This window comes from Phascolarctos cinereus, unplaced genomic scaffold, assembly GCF_003287225.1.
Source record: "Phascolarctos cinereus isolate Bilbo 61053 unplaced genomic scaffold, phaCin_HiC Scaffold_2;HRSCAF=192, whole genome shotgun sequence".
Lineage (NCBI taxonomy): Eukaryota > Metazoa > Chordata > Mammalia > Diprotodontia > Phascolarctidae > Phascolarctos > Phascolarctos cinereus.
This window is the reverse complement of record NW_027555625.1, coordinates 183,568,923-183,589,345: the sequence shown is the minus strand read 5'-3', so window position 1 is coordinate 183,589,345 and position 20,423 is coordinate 183,568,923. Positions and strand designations below refer to the sequence as shown.

At 37.7% G+C, this 20,423-nt stretch overlaps 1 protein-coding gene across 1 annotated transcript in view; it reads left to right on the top strand.

Annotated features, from left to right (window-relative positions):
• MYOM2 (myomesin 2) overlaps positions 1–20,423 on the top strand; it is a 160,563-nt gene that overhangs the window by 70,313 nt on the left and 69,827 nt on the right. The window contains 1 exon segment of the mRNA XM_020973014.2: positions 10,811–10,938. Within this exon segment, the coding sequence (XP_020828673.1) occupies positions 10,811–10,938 (128 nt within the window).

Here is a 20,423-nt window from a genome sequence, read left to right as displayed (position 1 = left end):
CATATCAAAAGGGGAGAAATGGAAGCAGGATGACCAATGAAGAGGCTAAGACTGTAGTTCAGAAATGAAGTTTGGGTTAAGCCATTGACACTGTTGGGAATTAGCCCAGTGGTTTGACCATTTGGCCCAAAATTCCAAAGTTTGGAGCTAGCCACATGCTTCCAGGGAAAAAGAATGAATAAATTGATAGACAAGCATTTATTATATGCCTACTATATTCCCAGCACTGTGCTAAGTGTTGAGGATTCTAGGGGATAGGGACACTAAGTACTGTGTGGAAGAGGAAAGATCAAGAGGGGCTTCCTGTAAAAATTGGAACCTGAACTGAATCTTGGAGGAAGCTAGGGATTCCCTGAAGCAGGGGTGAGAAAGGAATGTGGTATGTGTGTGTGTATGTGTGTGTGTGTGTGTGTGTGTGTGTGTGTGTGTGTGTGTGTGTGTTTTGTCCTTCATTCTGGAAGAGGACCATGACATCAAGAAGATGATGACATGACTAACAAATGAATTGGATTTGAGTGAGGGAGGGCTGTACAGAGTCATCAGCCTCACTTTTTCCTTCAGAACCATCTGAGTACAGTGGCCAGATATGGATCAGAATGCCTAGAAATGGCCAAGATGCGGTGGGAGACCTTGGCTTTTTTAAGCTAAGGTCTTTCTGAGGTCTCACTTTGAGTGAGGCAATGCCCATGCAATGAATAGGCCTGTTTAAGAAGTGAGCCAAGGGATGGCCCCTTCAATCAAAGAAAAAAATTAAACTGGGGGAAGACCCTCAGGGTTGCTGGCCAAGAGAAACAATTACTATTTACATTCACTCTGAGTCAGGAGGGCCCAAAAAGTAACCATTAAGTGGTGCTTGGGCAGGGACCTAGTAATTCAGTGTTTGATAAACCCCCAAATCCAAACTTTTAGGACAAAACTCATTATTTGACAAAAATTGCTGGGAAAACTGGAAAACAGTATGGTAGAAACTAGGTATAGACCAACATCTCACACACTACACACACACACACACACGTACACACACACACACACACACACACACACACACACACATTTATATACAGATGGTTGGTTGTTGTCCTTTCTCAAAGAGAAGTGTGCTAGGAATTGATTGAAGTCTGTGAAAAGACACAGAGATGAGAGATAAAAGTGATTGACTGTTGGTTATGTGAGTGGAGAGAAAGGAATCTATGGAGGGGAAGTAGACTCCTACTTAATGTGATCTAATGTGTAAGATAATAGCCTTGAAACAATAACAACAATAAAAACTTTCTTATTTTTTATTTTTTCCTCTGAATAAAACCATAGGATAATAGTCCTTAGATCTAGGACCTTGAAAACTAACTAGAAGCCATAGTAATGTAGGAAAGGCTGCATCATAGTTATGTTAGCATCTGTCTCAGTGAATGTGTACTTCACTGTGGTAGGTACAAGAAGGAAAACACTGTTTTATCCTTGAGGGATTTAACAGATTTTAAATGAGCTTGTTTGGGAGAAAGTATATTTAATTCAATATGACAAATAAGAACTTGCAATCAAATGAAGGAAAAGAAATATCAAAAAAATCCTAAAACCCCTTAATATATAAGATGAAGTGAGAGAAATATAAAGAGGAGACTCAGACAGACAAGAAATGAACATGAAATCACTAAAGGTGATCCCCACCATGGTCCCTGCCCCATGTCCAAATTCCTTCATACAGTCTGGAAAAGACAGAAGTGAAAAAGATAAAGAGTAAATTCTCAAGAATCAAGAGCACTCTGATGAGCTAAACATTAGCATACTACATCCTGTCTTCACCAGCCAATCACTAGGGTTTCCAAGGTTAAAGCACAATAATCACATCAGGATGAATGACCAATTTCTTCAATTTGATCAGTGACTTAACAATGGCAAACACTCTAGCATATTATTAAATGTTTAAGAAACTCTTTAATTTGACCTTTAATTCTTCTGATTCATCTCATTTAAAATCTCCAATATTACTAATGATCTTCTAACTGCTAAGTTCTATGGCCTTTTCTAAATCCTCCATTAACTTAATCTCTCTGCAGGTTTTGCATGGTTCCTCTCTCTTTAATCTTGCCCCTTCCCACACCTCCAACCCTTTCTGGATACTCACTTCTCTTGGTTTCCAGGACACCCCTTTCCCTGTTTCACTGCTTCTTTTCAGTATCCTTTGCTGGATCGTTATCTATCTTTCACCTAGTAAGTATCAGTGTACCCTAAGGCTTGGTTCTCAGCATTTTCCTCCTTTCTTTCTACAGCTCTTTCATTGATTTCATCAGTTTCCATAAATTCAATCTCAATCTCTCTCTCTCTCTGTCTCTCTCTCTGTCTCTCTGTCTCTCTGTCTCTCTCTCTCTCTCTGTCTCTCTCCCCCCCTCCCCAAACCTATACCTTTAGCCTTAAGATCACTCCTGAACTCTTGTCCCTTTTAATCAAGTACTTCCTGGATATCTCCAACTGAATGTCTAATTAGCTTCCTTTAAGGATCAGTCCATGTGTCAAATCTTCCATAGTCTCTCCCAGTGATTAGCTTTATATCCCTTCTTTAAATATCTTATATTTATTTCTCTGTATGTACTGTATCTTATCAGCAGAAAGCATATTCCTTGAGAGCAGGAATTTTCTTCTGTCTTTGCATCCCCAAGACCTAGCACAGTGCCATATACATAGCAGGGGCTTAATAAATTTTGGTGATTTGAATTGAATCACTTTAGGAAAATTAATCTCTTCCTGAATCATTGCCTTGTTGTGGGGGCAAGGCTTATGTAGCTTAATGAAATTCTGAGCTATTTGTGTTGGGTTACCAAAGACAGCCAGGCCATAGTAGAGAGTTTTGACAAAATGTGATCCACTGGAAAAGAAAATGGCAAACTACTACAGTATCTTTGTGTCAATGAACTTAAATGGATGGGATGGGTGAATTTAATTCAGATGATGGCTATATATTCTACTGCAGGCAAGAATCCCTTGTGGAATAACCATGATAGTCAATAAAAGGGTGAGAAAAGCAGTACTGGGGTATAATCGCAACAATGACAGAATGACATCTGTTTAAATCCAAGGCAAATTGTTGAACATCACAGTAATACAAGCTTTTGTTCTAACCACTGATGATGAAGAGGCCAACATTCATCAGTTCTGTGAAGACCTATGACATCTTCTAGCAATAAAGCCAAAAAATGATGTGACATTCATCATAGGGGATTGGAATACTAAAGTAGTAAATCAAAAGGCAAGCTTGGGGAATACAAAATGAAGCAGGGCAGAGACTAATAGAGTTTTGTCAAGATAACTTGCTGGTCATTGCAAATACTCCTTTTTTTCTTTTCTTTCATTAATTTATTTTGATTTATCAACAATCACTTCTATACGCTTTTGAGTTTTAAATTTTTTTCCCCCTTCCTCCCCACCACCCTCGCCAAGATGGCACACAATCTGGTATAGGCTATACGTTTCTGTTCCTATTAAATATATTTTTACATTACTGAAGTTGTAAGTAAAAATTAAAGCCAATAGGACAAACCATCAGAAAGAGGAAACAAAAAGGAACAGAAGAGAAAAAAAAAGATAGCGATTCAACTTTCACAGTTATGATTACTATCTGTGTCTTTTTCTCCATCCTTTTTTCCTCCTGTTTATGATTTTCTTTCTCTTTTCTCCATTTCTGTCCTCACTAGTGTTTTGCTCTTGACCACTGCCTCCTTCAGTCTCTCCTCCCTTCTATTATCCCTTTTCCTTTTCTCCCCCTTTGCTCTTACTACTTCTTCCCTCCCTTCTATTCCCCCTCCCTTTTCCTTCCCCCCCTTCCCTCCCACTGCCCATAGGGCAAGTTAGATTTCTATACCCAACTGACTTTGTTATTCCCTTCTTGAGCCAAATCTGATGAGAGTAAGGTTCAAACAATGCCCCCCCTCTTCTTTCCCTCTGCTGCAATAGGATTTTCTGTCTTTTCTTGCAATGTAATTTACCCTTGTCTGCCTCTTCCTTTCTCAGTACATTTTCTAACATCAGACCAATCCACTTACTTGGATTCATTTAACCTACTTGATTAGATTATTTTTTTACCATTACATCAAAGTCAACTAATATCCACCCCCTTTATTATACTCCTTTAACATGGTATAATAACAATACAGTTCTCAAGACTTGCAAGTGTCATCTTCCCTTGTAGGGATGTAAACAGTCTCCCCTTATTAACAACATTTTGTGTCTTTCTGTCCAATTTACCTTTTTATGTCTTTCTTAAATCTTGTACTTGAAGATCAAATTTTTTGTTGAGCTCTGGTCTTTTTATGAGAAAAGGTTTGGAAGTCCCCTATTTCGTTGAATATCCATCTCCTCCCTTGAAAAATCACATTCATTTTTGCAGGGTAGTTGATCCTTGGCTGCAATCCAAACTCCTTTGCCTTATGGAATATCATGTTCCATTCCCTGCAGTCCTCTAATGTAGAAGCTGCAAGGTCCTGTGTAATCCTGACTGTGGTTCCATAATATTTCAATTGTTTCTTTCTGGCTGCTTGCAGCACCTTCTCTTTCATCTGGTAATTTTTGAATTTTGCTATTATATTCCTTGGTGTTGTCAATTTGGGATCTCTTTCAGGTAGAGAGCGGTGTATTCTTTCTATAGTTACCTTACCCTCTGGTTCTAGGACTTCTGGGCAGTTTTCCTGTATGATTTCCTGAAAGATACTGTCCAGGCTCCTTTTTTCATCATGATTTCCAGGTAGTCCAATGATTTTTAAATTGTCTCTCCTGGATCAGTTTTCCAGGTTGGTTGTGTTGCCAATGAGGTATTTTATGTTTTCATCTATTTTTTCATTTTTTTGTTTCTGTTTGATTCTTGCTCTCTCATAGAGACATTCGTTTCCATTTGTCCAATTCTAGTTTTTAACAGATTTTTTTCTTCTGTTAGTTTTTGTACTTCCTTCTTCAATTGGCCAACTGTATTTTTAAGGGATTTGTTTTCTTCAGTGGACTTTTTTCCAGTTTGCCAATTGTGTTTTTTAGGGACTTGTTTTCTTCAGTGTACTTTTTTTTTTTCCAATTGGCCAGTTGTATTTTTTAAGGACTCTTCTACCTCTCTCATTAGACTTTTAAAATCCTTCTTGAGCTCTTCTAAGAAGGCTTTTTGGGCTTTAGACCAGTTCATATTCCCTTTTGATGTTGCAGATGTGGGTTTGTGGACGATGTTGTCCTCTTTCAGAATTTCTGTCTTGATCTCCAGTCTTCTCACAATATGAATCTATGGTATGTTTCTTTTTACTCATAGTTTCTTTATTTCCTGGCCTTTAAAGAGATTGAGCTCTCCTTCTGGGGAACAGAGGGCACTGACCCAAGCTTCTTGTGTTGGGAACCTAGGTCTTGGTCACTGGCTTTGTGTGCTGGGGCCTCTTATGTTGGCAATTGGAGGCTGTAGGGTTTTGGCAGCTTACCTGGTGTTGGGCTGAAATCAGCAAGTCTGGAACTTCCAGGCAATTCTAGGTTGCCTGCTTTTCCTTTCCTTTAGCTTTCTTCAGCTCCTTTTAGATGAGTTGTGCCGGGTGTTTATCTGCCTGGGGCCCCTTGCAATGCTGCCTCCCTCGTTTCTGCTAATGCACTGGGAGATTCCTTTGTGGTAGAATGCCAAGGCACCTGGTGTTTTTCTGAGCTGATTTCCACTGTTCCCCCCCCCCCCACTGAGGTACTCAGAGCTCCAGGTGTTGGTATTTACCTGCTCTACCACCTGGGCTTCAAGATCTCTTCCTGGTTGACAGTTGGAGGTTTTGACAGCTTACCTGGTATTGGGCTGGAATCAGCAAGGCTCAGACTTTAGGAAGACTTTAGGTTGCTTTCTTCAGCTCTTTTCAGATGAATGCTCTAGGGTACTTATCTATGTGGGGCCTTTTGTAGTGCTGCTTCCCTTATTTTTGCTGAGGCACTGGGAGACCTGTTTCCTGGGCTGCTGCACTGCTGCTCCCCGTCTTTCTTCTAGTTCAGGTGTTCCAGGGTTTTTTTCTGGGGTGATATTTTCTGGGTTTTCAGAAGTTGATAGGGGAGAGTGAGAGTGACTACCTTTTTACTCCTCCATCTTGGCTCCCAGAAGTGGAAGTAGCCCTTTTTTTTTTTCAAGGTTATGCTTAAGATTCTGTAAGCTAGGCATCAGCAATACATGAACTGAGAATTACTAGAAGGACAGGATGGTTTTCAAAGAGGCAGAGGAGCTGGAGACAAAATTGCCAACACATGCTGGATTATGGAGAAAGCAAAGGAGTCCCAGAATATCATCTACTTCTGCTTCATTGACTACACTAAAGCCTTTGACTGTGTGGATCACAACAAAATGTGGCAAATATTCAAAGAGATAAGAGTACCAGATATCTTATTTGTGTCCTAAAGAATCTGTATATGGATCAAGAAGCAACAGTTAGAACGAAATATGGAACAACTAATTGGTTTAAGACTGGAAAAGGAGTACCACAAGGCTGCATATTTTCTCTTTATTGATTTAACTTATATGCAGAGTACATCATATGGAATACCTGGCTGGATAAATCAAAAGCTGGAATCAAAGGTGCCTGGAAAATATCAACAATCTCAGATATGCAGACAATACCAGTTTGATGACAGAAAGTGAAGAAGAATAAGAAGTCTCTTAATGAAGGTGAGAGAAGAATGCAAAATCTGGCTTGAAGCTTAACCAAAAAAAACCCTCCCAAAACAAGACAAAACAAAACCCCTAAGATCTTGGCAAATGGTCCCATAACTTCCTGGGAGTTAGGAGAAATGGAAGCAGTGTTAGATTTTATTTTCTTGGAATCAAAGATAACTGTAGATGGAGACTGTAGCAATGAAATAAAACAAAACAAAACAAAAACAAAAACACATTTGCTCCTTGGAAGGAAAGCTATGGCTAATCTGGACAGTATGTTAAAAAGCAGAGACATCACCTTGCTGATAAATGTCCATATAGTCAAAGTTATGGTTTTTCCAGTAGCAATGTATGGCTATGTGAGTTGGGCTATAAGGAAAGCTGAGCACCACAGAATCAAAGCTTTTGAATTGTGGTCCTGAAGGAGACTTTTGAGAGTCCCTTGGACAATAAGGAGATCAAACCAATCAATATTTAAAGAAATTAACTCAGATTATTAACTAGAAGGTCAAATGCTGAAGCTGAAGATTAAGTACTTTGCCTAGATAATGAGAAGACAAGACTGATTAGAAAAGACCCTGATGTTGGGGAAAATTGAAGGCAAAAGGAGTGGCAGAAGATGAGATGGATAGATATTGTCATGGAAGCAACAAACATGAGTTTGAACAGACTTTAGGAAGTCGTGGAGGATAGAAGGCCTGCCATGATATAGTCTTTGGGTCATGAAGAGTTGGATATGACTGAATGACTGAACAACAACAAAGGGAAGATTACTAGTATACCACTTGATGGATTGGATGATTTGGAGAAGGGATTGACCAGAACAGAATGCAGTAAGGAAAATCATTTTTTTAAAATTTCTTTTTAAATGTTTATTTATTTTATACAGGAAATCCATTAATTTAAAAAAAAAATTTTAACAGCAAAACCAGATTGGAAACTATTACCACAGTTTAGTTGAGAAGACTTGAAGGTCTCATTAAATTGATAGCTATGGCAGATAGCATTGCCTCAGTGCCATATAAATAAATCACAGAATGTTTCAGGGATAGAGACCACCTTAGATAGTTAGTCTAACCTTTTCATTTTATGGTGGAGTAAACATATTCTATCAGGAAAGTGGATCATTTACCAAAGGTAGATTTTGCCACCAAAGTGGCAAAATAGAAAGTAGATTCAAGGTGCCCTGATGTTCAATCAAACACACTTCATACTATTCATATTCTTGAGGGTCCTTTGACAGTTTTTACAATGAGAGTTAGTACAACAGCTCATGATGTCTTCCACAAGGTAGTTAAGTTTATGGACATAATAATCAGAGAGTTCTTTTATGCTCTGCTATTAAAATATATTTTTGGGTATGGATTTTTCATATCCTGTTCATTATCATAGTTCTCTTTCCTCATAAGAAAAAATGTAAAGGCTAGGAGGGAACTTCTCATCAGTTCCTTGGGGCTATGTATTATAGTAGCTGTTGTTTTGGTTGGTGTGGCTATGAAATTATCAGCTTTTATTTCCAGCTTGAGGAATGCTTTTGAGTGTATGTGTATGTAGCAAGTGGAAAAAAAAAACATAAGGTGTAAATTTTTAGAAGAAACATAGTTGGTTTGAGGCAGGCCATTGACACTGCTGGGAATTAGAAAGGTAGTTTGAGTATTTGACCTTATATTCTGAAGTGTGGAACTAGTCACACATTCCCAGGATGAAAGAAAATGAATGAATAAATTGATCAACAAACATTTATTAAGTGCCTACTATATTCCTAGCACTGTGCTACTATAGGGAAGGAGGAAGATCAGGAGAGGTTTCCTATAGAAGTTGAAACCTAAACTGAGTCTTGGAGGAAGCCAGGAATTCCCTGAAGCAGAGGTGAGAAGGGAATTTGTTCTAGGCATTGATGGAGGTCTGTGAAAAGACACAAATGAGAGACAGAATGTCATGTGTAGAAAAGAACAAGTGGTCTATTTGTGATAGAACGTATTATGTGACTTAGAATAAATACAGTAAACATAGAGAAGTGAGCTGGAATTAGATTGCAATGTAATTGGAGAAAAATAAAAGGAATATAGTTAGGCATTTGCCTATATTCCCCTCATCTTGCATTGGTATGACATATTTTTACATTCTAACTGTATTGCTCTAAACTGTGTGCTTTTTGTTCAGGTGTTTTTTAGTTGGGTCCAGCTCTGTGACCACATTTGGGGTTTTCTTAGCAGAGATACTGAAGTGATTTGTCATTTCCTTTTCCAGCTCATTTTACAGATGAAGAAACTGAGGCAAACAAGGTTAAGTGACTTACAGAGGGTCACACAGCTAGCAAGTGTCTGAGGCCAGATTTGAACTCAGGAGGATGAGTTTTCCTGACTCCAAGGCTGACACTCTATCCTCTGTGTCACCCAACTGCCCCTCCAAGCCTTGAGCATTGTCACTATTAAATACATTTAATTCTTTTAGTCTGAAGCTTCTCAAGGGCATTTTAAATTCTGTCCTCCAAGGTATAAGCTAACTTTCCCAAACCTGGACAATCATCACAACAGCAAAGAATTATGCCATTTCATTGTTTTAACTGTGGCTAAAGATATTAATTAGTACAATAATTTTCTATTAATCAAGCTGAAGGTGTCGTACCTCTTTCTTCACTATGACATCAAAGCAAATATTTTCTATTGCTTTTAAAGTATCAATCCTTAAAGAATTTATCAGCTCTAAAGTTAGGGAGAGATTTGAAACCTGAAATTCTATAGAGACTAATTCTATTTTCAAAAATTACATTTATGTTTTATTATTTGCCTTCTCTTTCATTCTATTGGGTTGCTTCCTTCTGTCCTTCAAGACATTAACAATGAGCCATCATTCAATTTTGATGTTCCATAGGACTTAAGATTCTATGGGTCAGTATTCTGTAGCTCACATCTCTATGTTTTTCTTCTCTGTAGTTAATTTGGTTCCAAAGGAGAAAAGAATTTATTGGAAATTAAGCATGGACACAGGCATGGGGGTATGGGGATTCAAACCAGGGCAAGGAATGGATGATACTTCTCTCCTTCTGCCCAACACCATCTTGGCACTATCCCAGAGACATTCTGGCTCCTGGCTTGCAATTCTATCCACTTGCCAGAAATGGTCCTCAGTAGAAGCATGGCTAGTCTGTACCACTGAATCTTTCTCATATTTGGTGTATGCTTGTAATAAAACCATTCCAAAATGAAATGTGATCTTTCAGGGGAACTGTTTGCATGTGACTGTACAGTTACTCTTTTGAGGATGAGTTCAGGGATGACAATTGGATATTAAGGAACATTTAAAAATATCCTAGGGATATCTTCTCAAAAATATTAATTTTTGAGTTATAATTATAACAAATCTAGAGGAGGTATATCTCTTTTAAAAACCTTTATTTCTTTGGTTGCTTCATAATTTCAAGGAAAATTAACCATTGATCACCTAAGTTAGAAAAAAATGTATACCAGGACAGAGATAGACAGGAAACCTCATGATTTACTGCATTAATTAACTGAAAAAGTTTTGTCGATAGCTACCCAGAATCTCAAATTTATAAGCATAGGTTAGTGTGATAATATTGTGAGACTCTACCAAGGGAGAAGAACAGTGTACTTTAGAAGTTGTTATATATTTTAAAAGCATCAAGTGCGTACAGCAAGAAGAAAACAACCAGAGAGAATCATTATAGACAGGGCAATTGCACTCTGTAATGGTTTCACATTGCAAAGCACAAATTGTTAATGCTCATGTTTTTGCACAAATCATCAGTTTAGTTAAAGTTTCATTTCTAGTTAAAACACTTTCTCTGTGTGCATCTATTGCTGCTTTTATTTTTTTCCCTTTTCAATTCAACTCAAAGTAATAACTTGTAGATTCATTTCCTTTGTAAAGTATAAAATGCATGTGATAAATTACAAATAATTATGTGAACTTTTGTGATACATTTTACCTTGATTCTAAGTAAAGCCAAATAGTACTTTGTAATTTGCATTCCTGCTTTCCAAAAATAGCAGTGAAAGCCTACTATTAAACTGTAAAACTGATATGGTTGTCCTTAATGTCCTGGCAATGCACCTCCAGGAAAGAGCTCAGAAAGCTGAGCTGGAGCCTAAGTGCTGACCTGCAGGGTAATCTACTGTTTAACACTCACTAAGTTTATTACTCCTCCAGGCGATGTTCAGATTCCAGGACCTCCCACCAATGTACATGCTTCAGAAATCAGCAAAACATATGTTGTGCTCAGCTGGGATCCACCTGTTCCCCGTGGCAAGGAGCCATTAATGTATTTCATTGAGAAGGTACTGTGTAGTTACATTTGCTTGTATGGTAAGCCTTTGTACAATCTCCTGCACTTGAACTCCAACCATTTTCCTAGAAGAGAAACCATCAAACTAGTCATTTCTTTATGAAGCTGTGGTAAAGAAAGCAATAATAGGACACTGTATTTGGATGAAGTCAAGGATGAGGATTCGTATTCAATTTAGTTAAAAAACCCGAATTTGTTGAATCTATGGAAATGAACAAAAAGTTCTGATCATCAAATGCCTTAGGGGTCTTACTACCCAGATACATGACTGGGGCAGAGTGATGGGGCTTTTGTCCCAGGACACTAAAATTTAGAGTGTTCTGATATCATGTAGACTGCTTTATCAATATAGAAACAATGGAACTTAGCAAGAATAATTTGTTTGGACAAGAAACTACCAAGTGGTTTGTGTGTGCTTCCCAAGCATCACTCCAGGTAAATATCTCTGCCTCCTACAACTGAATTTCTCTTAAAAATTTTTATTCTAGGGCCTGGTTCCGGCTGTTAGCTTTTGACCTATCTTGTGAAGCTTGACATTAGTACCAACATTGTTGGTTATAGTTCTGCCTCACTGTCTTTTCCTATTCACAAAAGGTAATAGGATCACAGAATCATAGATCTGGTTCTAGAAGGAACCTCAGAGACCATCTAATTCACCTCCACACTTATTTTATAATTGAGGAAACTGAGGCCAAGGGAGGAGAAGGCAGCAAGATTCACATACAAATTTTACTCTTCAGAGGAACTTTTATATTACATACAATAGAGTGAGGTTACAGATTGTTTTTGTTGTTTGTTTGTTTAATATTTTATTTTCTCCTAATTACAAGTAGAAAACAATTGTTAACATTTGTTTTTAAAACTTTGAGTTCCAAATTCTCTCTCTTCCTCCCTCCCCAACCCCCCTCATTGAGAAGGCAAAACAATTTGATATAGGTTGCACATGTTTTAGTCATGCAAAATGTATTTCCATATTATTTATAATGTGAAAGAAAACATAGACCAAAAAATACCTCAAGAAAAATAAAGTAAAAAAGGTATGCTTCAATCTGTATTCAGACACCATTAGTTCTTTCTCTGGGAATGGATAGCATTTTGCATCATAAGTCCTTCAGAGCTGTCTTGGATCATTGTATTGCTGAGAATAGCTAAGTCATTCATAGCTTACCATCTACAATATTGCTGTTACTTTGTACATAGTACATGTCACTTTGCATCAGCTTCTGTAAATCTTGCCATGTTTTTCTGAAAGCATCCTGCTCCTCATTTCTTATAGCACAATGATATTGCATTGCAATCACATACCACAGTTTGTTCAGACATTCCTTAGTTAAAAGGCATCCCCTCAATTTCCAATTCTTTGCCATTAGAAAAGAGCTGCTATAAATATTTTTAGAAATATAGGTCCTTTTACTTTTTGCTTTTTATCTCTTTTTGGATACAGATCTAGAAGAGGTATTGCTAGGTTAAAGGATATGCATGGTTTTATAGCCTTTTGGGCATGGTTCCAAATTGCTCTATAGAATAGTTTAATCAGGTCACAACTCTACCAATGCTGCATTAATGTCTCATTTTCCCCACATCCCTTACAACATTTGTCATTTACTTTTTCTGTCCTATTAGACAATGTAACAGGTATGAGGTAGTACCTCAGAATTGTTTTAATTTGCATTTGTCCAATCAATAGTGAGTCAGAGTATTTTTTCATATGGCTATGGATGGCTTTGATTAGTTCATCTGAAAACCAATCATGTTTTGATCATTTATCAATTGGGGAATAGTTCTCATTTTTATAAACTTAACTCAGTTTTCTAAATGTTTGAGAAATGAGGTCCATATCCAAAACTGCTTCAAAATTTTTTTCGCAGTTAGCATTGCTAAATGAATTTCCCTCTATCCTATCCCCCAATTTATTCCATTCTCTCTCTCTCCTTTCACCCCATCCCTCTTCAACAGTGTTTTGATTTGACTACTGCCTCCCCCAACCTGTCCTCTCTTCTATCACCACCCATTATCTCCTTCCCCTTCAACTTTTCTGTAATGTAGGATGGATTTCTTTACCCAATTGAATGTGTATGTCCCTCTTTGAGTGTGTCTGTCTTTGAGACAATTCCAATGAGGAGGTTCACTCATTCCCCCTTACCTCTCCCCCTCTTCCCTTCCAGTGTAAAAACTTTCTCTTGCCCCTTTTATATGAGATAATTTACCCCATTCTACCTCTCTCTTTCCCTTTCTCCAAGTATGTTCCCCTCTGACCCCCGAGTTTTAATTTTTTAGGTATCATCTCTTCATATTCAACTCAACACGTACCCTCTGTCTCTCTCTTTCTCTCTCTCTCTCAGAATGATTGAAAGTCCTCTATTTTATTGAATATCCATTTTTCCCCTGATGGATTATACTTAGTTTTGCTGAATGGGTGATTCTTCGTTGTAATCCTAGCTCCTTTGCCCTGTGGAATATCATGTTGCAAGCCCTCTTATCCTTTAGTGTAGAAGGTACTAAATCTTGTGTTATCTTTCCTGCAGCTCTATGATGCTTGAATTGTTTCTTTCTGGCTGCTTGAAAAATTTTCTCCTTGACCTGGGAGCTCTGAAATTTGGCTATAATATTCCTGGGAGTTTTCAGTTAGGGATCTCTTTCAATAGATGATTGGTGGATTCTTTCAATTTCACCCTCTGGTTCTAGAATAACAAGATAGTTTTCCAGTAATTTTCAAATCATCTCTCTGGGATCTATTTTCCAAGTCAATTGTTTTTCCAATGAGATATTTCACATTGCCTTCTATCTTTTTAATTCTTGTTGTTTTGTTTTATCAGTTTTTTTAAAATTTCTCATAAAGTTAATAGCTTCCATTTGCTCCTTTCTAATTTTTAAGGAATTATTTTCTTCAGGGAGCTTTTGGACCTTTTTTTTTCCCATTTTGTCAATACTGCTTTCCAAGGCATTCTTCCCATCTTTGTTTTTTTTGCACTTTTTTTTAAAATCATTTGGCCTAGTCTGTTTTTTAAGGAGTTATTTCTTCAGTATTTTTTATGTCTCCTTTACCAAACTGTTGACTCTTTTTTCATGATTTTCTTACATCACTCTCATTTTTCCTCTCCTTCTATTACTTGATTTCCAAAATCTTTTTTTGAGCCTTTCCCTGGCCTGAGACCAATTCATCTTTTTCTTGGAGCTTTGGATGTAGGAGCTTTGACTTTGTTATCTTCTTTGAGTGTTGTTTTGATTTTTCTTGTCACTATAGTAACTTTCTATGGTCAGAATTTTTTCCTGATATTTGCTCATTTTTCCAGTCTATTTCTTGACTTTCACCTCTTTGTTAAAGTGGGGCTCTGCTTCCAAGATGGAGGGTGCATTGTGCCAATTTTCTGGGGTTTTGTGCAGCTGTTTTTGGAGATATTTCTAGGGACCTATGAGTTTTTAGTTATTCCAAGATGGTATGATCTAAGGAGAGGTGTGTTTATTACTCTGTTGGCTTGTGCTCTGGTCTGTGAGTGACCACAATCACTCTTTTCTGCCCTGAAACTGACAAGGGTTCTTGCTCCACTGTGGCCTGCAAGGTCTGGTGTGCTAGTACTCCTCCTTACCATGGGACTGCCACACAGGACCATGACCCATATCTGGGAGTATAGGCAAAATAACAGAGTCCTACCCCCAGTGCCAGTAAAGAGACCCCTGTAATCTTCAGATCAGTTGTTCAATACCCTTATTATATGTGGGTTGAGGGCTATGGAAGATGTCACTGCCACTGTTGATTTAGTGGCTCCCAAAGCTTGCTCCTGGTTTGCTGGGGCTGGGTGTGTGCTGGTGTGGCCTGTGCTAGACTGTGCCTCTGCTCTCATCCTGGTGTGACAGATTTTCCCTTCCAACCTTCTTTGTTGTTTTTGGCTGGAAAATTATTTCACCCTGACCTTTTGTGGATTTTGTTGCTCCAAGAATTGTTTTATGGCAGTATTTAATGGTGTTCAAAAGAGTTTTAGAAAGAACTCAGGTGAGACCCTACCTTTTCTCTACCATCTTGGCTCCACTTTCATAGATGATTATTAAACTAATTTACTCTAATTTCCATTGCACAAAATAAGCAGTTGCTTGCAGAGGTCTGTGGGTATTAAAGGTATATCTGCCAACTTTTTGATTAAAAATATTTTTACCATTGGCCTTGGACAGTGCCTGGATTATCCAATTTTAGCATCATTACTTAAAGGCCTAAACCTGAGATGAGGACACATCATTGAATTAGCACATTAAGAGAGATGGATTAGTTTATTTGATTAACATATTACCACCTACAGTCATGTAGTAGAAGAGTAGGATGTTGAAGCAATGAGATGCAGAAAAGGTACATTTGGATGGAAAGGTACATACTTTATAGTATAGGGTATACTGAGGGCCTTGGTTGATCACTGCACTAAGGGGAAAGTCAAAGTAGGGGTATCAAGGTACTTTGCATCTATCAGGGAGAGATATCAACATATAAAGGGGACAGGGAATTAACAAAAGAAGCAGTGAAGACAAAATTTGCCTACCCCAGAATCTGGTCTAGTTTCAGTCCTCTGTTTAGCTTAATCTGCCTGTAATCATCTTTCATTCAGTTATTCCATATCCATTTGTTGTACACCTATCATATGCAATGCATTGTGCTAGAAAGGGATTTTCAAAGGTAAATGAAACATGGACCCTGCTATCATAGAATTTATAAGCTATCAAGAGAAAAGACTTGTACACAAATAACTATGGTGCAAAGTAGTATATTCATAAGACAGTTATAAAGAACTAGTAACAAAGTTCTCTGTTGGAAAAGATTCTCTATTGGCCATTAGGGTCATGGACAAAGTGGTAGTGGATCACGGTCTTGAAAAGTGAGAATGCTTGGAACAGGAAGAAATCTGGGCAAAGAAATTCTAGATATATTTTTGTAAGTGTGATTCCTTTGAAGGTCAAAGAGGAACCTGACTATAGAAGAAATATAAGATTGATGTCATCATTTTATTTCCATATTCTCATTCTGTTTGACAGTCATATGTAATGATCAATATAAAATGAAGGTGAGTTAAAAGCAATCTACATTTTATAAAGTAAAAGAATATAAAATACATCTAGATCATTAAATGGGGAAATATAAAATTAGGCCTAGGCTTGCTCTTATATCACATTTTAGTACATACTCTTAAACATAACTTTCTCAATATGTAAATGGTTTTTGTCATTTTCAAGCTTAACAGCAACTGAATAGTGTTTTAAGAAGTTTTTTTAAAGTGCGATGTTTATTATAATTTGAAATGTTTAGATATAAATGTTCCACACCCAAGACTGTTTATCTTCACTATATTAAAACACAAAAAAAATACAATCAGTAAAGAGTATACTATCATTTTTTAAAGGAAAGTATTAAAGAAACACCTAGGTACAGTGTTATGCATTCTTACTATTATCAACTTATTCTAATGCATAATCTTTATTAACCAATGACTATTAAATTTATGCTTATGCAGGGCAAATAATTATGCTAGATTCTGTGGGAGATGCAAAGATAACTAAGACACTGTCTATGCATCTTAGGGAGATTATATATAATTTGTTTGGAAAGATAAGATGTATGTGTGTGTACACACATGTATACAAACAGATAAGTAACAATACAAGGGCATATAGTAATAGGCTTTAGTTAGAATGAGTCTTTGTAACTTCACCATGTTTTCTTTAATTTAGAATCAAAAACATAAATAAATAGTTTTCCTTATCAGTAGTGAGATTCTTCTCTTAAGAGAGCTTTTAGATAATCAGAGGAAAGACTGGAATTTTCCTCTTCCATTTCCTGTCTGTCCCCTCATTGCCCCAGGTTATAAGTAGATTTTTTAAAAAGATAAGATGAAAGACTGCTACTTTAATTGGTATTCTGATAACATATGTCCTTGTGAATAATATTTTTTATTTAATAAAAAGAAAAAAAAGTTCCTCACTTTAAAAATTTTATTTTATTTTTTTTTAGGCAGTTGGGGTTAAGTGACTTGCCCAGGGTCACCCAGATAGTAAGTGTCAAGTGTTTGGTCTGAGGCTGGATTTGAACTCAGGTACTCCTGACTTCAGGGCCGGTGCTATACACTGGGCCACCTAGCTTCCCCTAAAAGTTCCTCACTTTTAATGAAGAAACTCACCCCTTCTAAGAGGAATCTGGGTCCTAGCTGTCAATTCTTCAGTAGGCAGTTGTTCCCTTTGAAAGCATCTCACCTCCAACTTTTATAGGCTTGGATACAAATTGTTTCAGCATAAATGTTCTTCAGAGATGACTTTTAAAGCAATATGTCTACCTTACCAATGAGGTTTAACAGCAAAATGCTCAAAGATGTTAACAGATTCACAGAAATCCCAGAATCTTAGAGTTAGATGAAAATCAGAGCATACCTAATTCATAACTTGAAAAAAAAAACCCTACACAATATATTTGATAAGTGGTCATCTAGTGTTTGCTCAAATATGTACTTTGAAAGGAAACCCATTATCTACCTACATCACACTCTCATCACCTTTAGACACTTAAGATGCTTAGGAAGTTTTTCTTTATTTCAGTAATAAGTTTGGGACTTCCACTTCTGGGAGCAGAGTAAAAAGGTAGTTTCTCTCACCCTCCCCTATCAACCCCTGAAAGCCCAGAAAATATCACCCCAGGAAAAACCTTGGAACAGCTGAACCAGAAGAAAGATGGGGAGCAGCAGTCCAGTAGTCCAGGTAGCTTGAGGGATTAACAGGAAAAGCCCCTCTTGCCCTGGGGGAAGGGGAGCAGTACTGAATGGGAGGCATCCCAGCAAGCTAATGGAAATTCCCACTTCAGCATACCAGGAGGAGATCCTGAAACCCAGGTGGTGGAGCAGGCAAACACTAACACCTGGACCTCCAAGTACCTCATTGAGGGCTGGGAAACCAGTGGAAACCAGCTTAGAAAACTATCAGGTGCCTCGGCATTCTACAGCAACTGGGGCTCCCAGTGCCTCAGCAAAAAATAAGGGAAGCAGCATTACAAAGGGCCCCAGGCAAATAAGCACCCTGCAACATCCATCTGAAAGGAGCTGAAGAATGGGAAAAGGAAAGGAAAAACAGACAACCTTAGAGTTCCAGCATTGCTGATTCCAGCCCAACACCAGGTAAGCTGCCAAAACCCTACCGCCTCCAGTTGCCAACATAAGAGGCCCCAGCACACAAAGCCAGTGACCAAGACCTAGGCTCCCAACACAAGAAGCTTGGGTCAGTGCCCTCTGCTCCTCAGCAGGAGAGTTCAATCTCTTTAAAGGCCAGGGAATAAGGAAACACCATGAGTAAAAAGAAACATACCATAGATTCATATTATGAGAAGAGAAGATCAAGGCAGAATTCTGAAGAGGACAACATTGTCAACAAACCCACATCTGGAACCTCAAAAGGGAATATGAACTGGTCTGAAGCCCAAAAAGCCTTCTTAGAAGACCTCAAGAAGGATTTCAAAAGTCAAATGAGAGAGGTAGAAGAGTCCTTAAAAATACAATTGGCCAATTGGAAAAAAATACACTGAAGAAAACAAGTCCCTAAAAAACAATTGGCCAATTGGAAGGAAGTACAAAATAACAGAAGAAAACAATCTGTTAAAAACTAGAATTGGACAAATGGAAACTAATGTCTATGAGAGAGCAAGAATCAGTCAAACAGAAAAAAAAAATGAAAAAATAGATGAAAATAAAATACCTCATCGTAAAACAACTGACCTGGAAAATCATCAGGAGAGACAATTTAAAAATTATTGGACTACCTGAAAATCATGATGAAAAAAAAGCCTGGACAGTATCTTTCAGGAAATCATAAAGGAAAACTGCCCTGAAGTCCTAGAACCAGAAGGGAAAATAACCATAGAAAGAATCCACCATCACCACCTGAAAGAGATCCCAAATTGAAATGCCAAGGAATATAATAGCAAAATTCCAAAATTACCAGATGAAAGAGAAGGTGCTGCAAGCAGCCAGAAAGAAACAATTTAAATATCATGGAACCACAGTCAGGATTACACAGGACCTTGCAGCTTCTACATTAAAGAGAGGGTGGAACATGATATTCCATAAGGCAAAGGAGCTTGGATGCAGCCAAGGATCAACTACCCAGCAAAAATGAGCATGATTTTTCAAGGGAGGAGATGGATATTCAATGAAATAGGGACTTCCAAACTTTCCTGATAAAAAGACCAGAGCTCAACAAAAAATTTGATCTTCAAGTACAGAGAAGACATAAAAAGGTAAATGGGACAGAAAGATACAATATGTTGTTAATAAGGGCATGTTTAATCCCTACAAGGGAATATGATTGCAACTTTAGAACTGTATTGTTATTACACCATGTTAAAGGAGTATACATAAAGAGGGTGGATATTAGTTGACTTTGATGTAATGATAAAAAAAATCTAATCAAGTGGGTTAAATGGATCCAAATAAGTGGATCTGATCTAAGAAAATGTACTGAGAAAGGAGGAGGCAGACAAGGGTAAATTACATTACAGGAAAAGACACAAAAACCTATTACAACAGAGGGAAAGAAGGGGGGTGAGCATTGTTTGAACCTTACTCTCATCAGATTTGGCTCAAGAAGGGAATAACATAATCAGTTAGGTATAGAAATCTAACTTGCCCTATAGGCAGTAGGAGGGAAAAGGGGAAAGAAAAGGGAGGGGGAAGAAGGGAGGGAAGAAAGAGTAAAGGGGAAGAAAAGGGAAAGGGATAATAGAAGGGAGGAGGGACTGAGGGAGGCTGTGGTTAAAAGCAAAACACTAGTGAGGAGGGAAAAGGAAAAAGGAGAAAGAAAAATATCAATGTGGAGGGGGGAAGTATGGAAAGAAAGACACAGATCATAACTGTGAATGTGAATGGGATGAACTCTCCCATAAAACATACATTTATAGCAGAATGGATTAAAAACCAGAAGCCTACAATATGTTGTTTACAGGAAACACATTTGAAAAAGAGTGACACATACAGGGCAAAGGTAAAAGGCTGGAGCAGACTATATTATGCTTCAGCTGAAGTAAAAAAAGCAGGGGTAGCAATCCTGATCTCAGACAAAGTAAAAGCAAAAATGTATCTTATCAAAAGAAATAAGGAAGGAAACTAAATCCTGCCAAAAGTCACCATAGACAATGAAGTAATATCACTAAACATATATGCACCAAATGGTATAGCATCCAAATTCTTAGAAGAGAAGTTCAGGGAGTTACAGGAAGAAATGGACAGCAAAACTATACTAGTGGGGGACCCCAACCCCCCCTTCTCTGAACTAGATACATCTAACCACCAAATAAAGAAGAAAGAAGTTAAGGAGGTGAATAGAATATTAGAAAAGTTATGTATGATGGACCTCTGGAGTCCTCTGCTATCCTTCTGAATGGAAATAGAAAGGAATATACTTTTTTCTCGGTGGTACAGGGCACATACACAAAAATTGACCATGTATTAGTGTATAAAAACC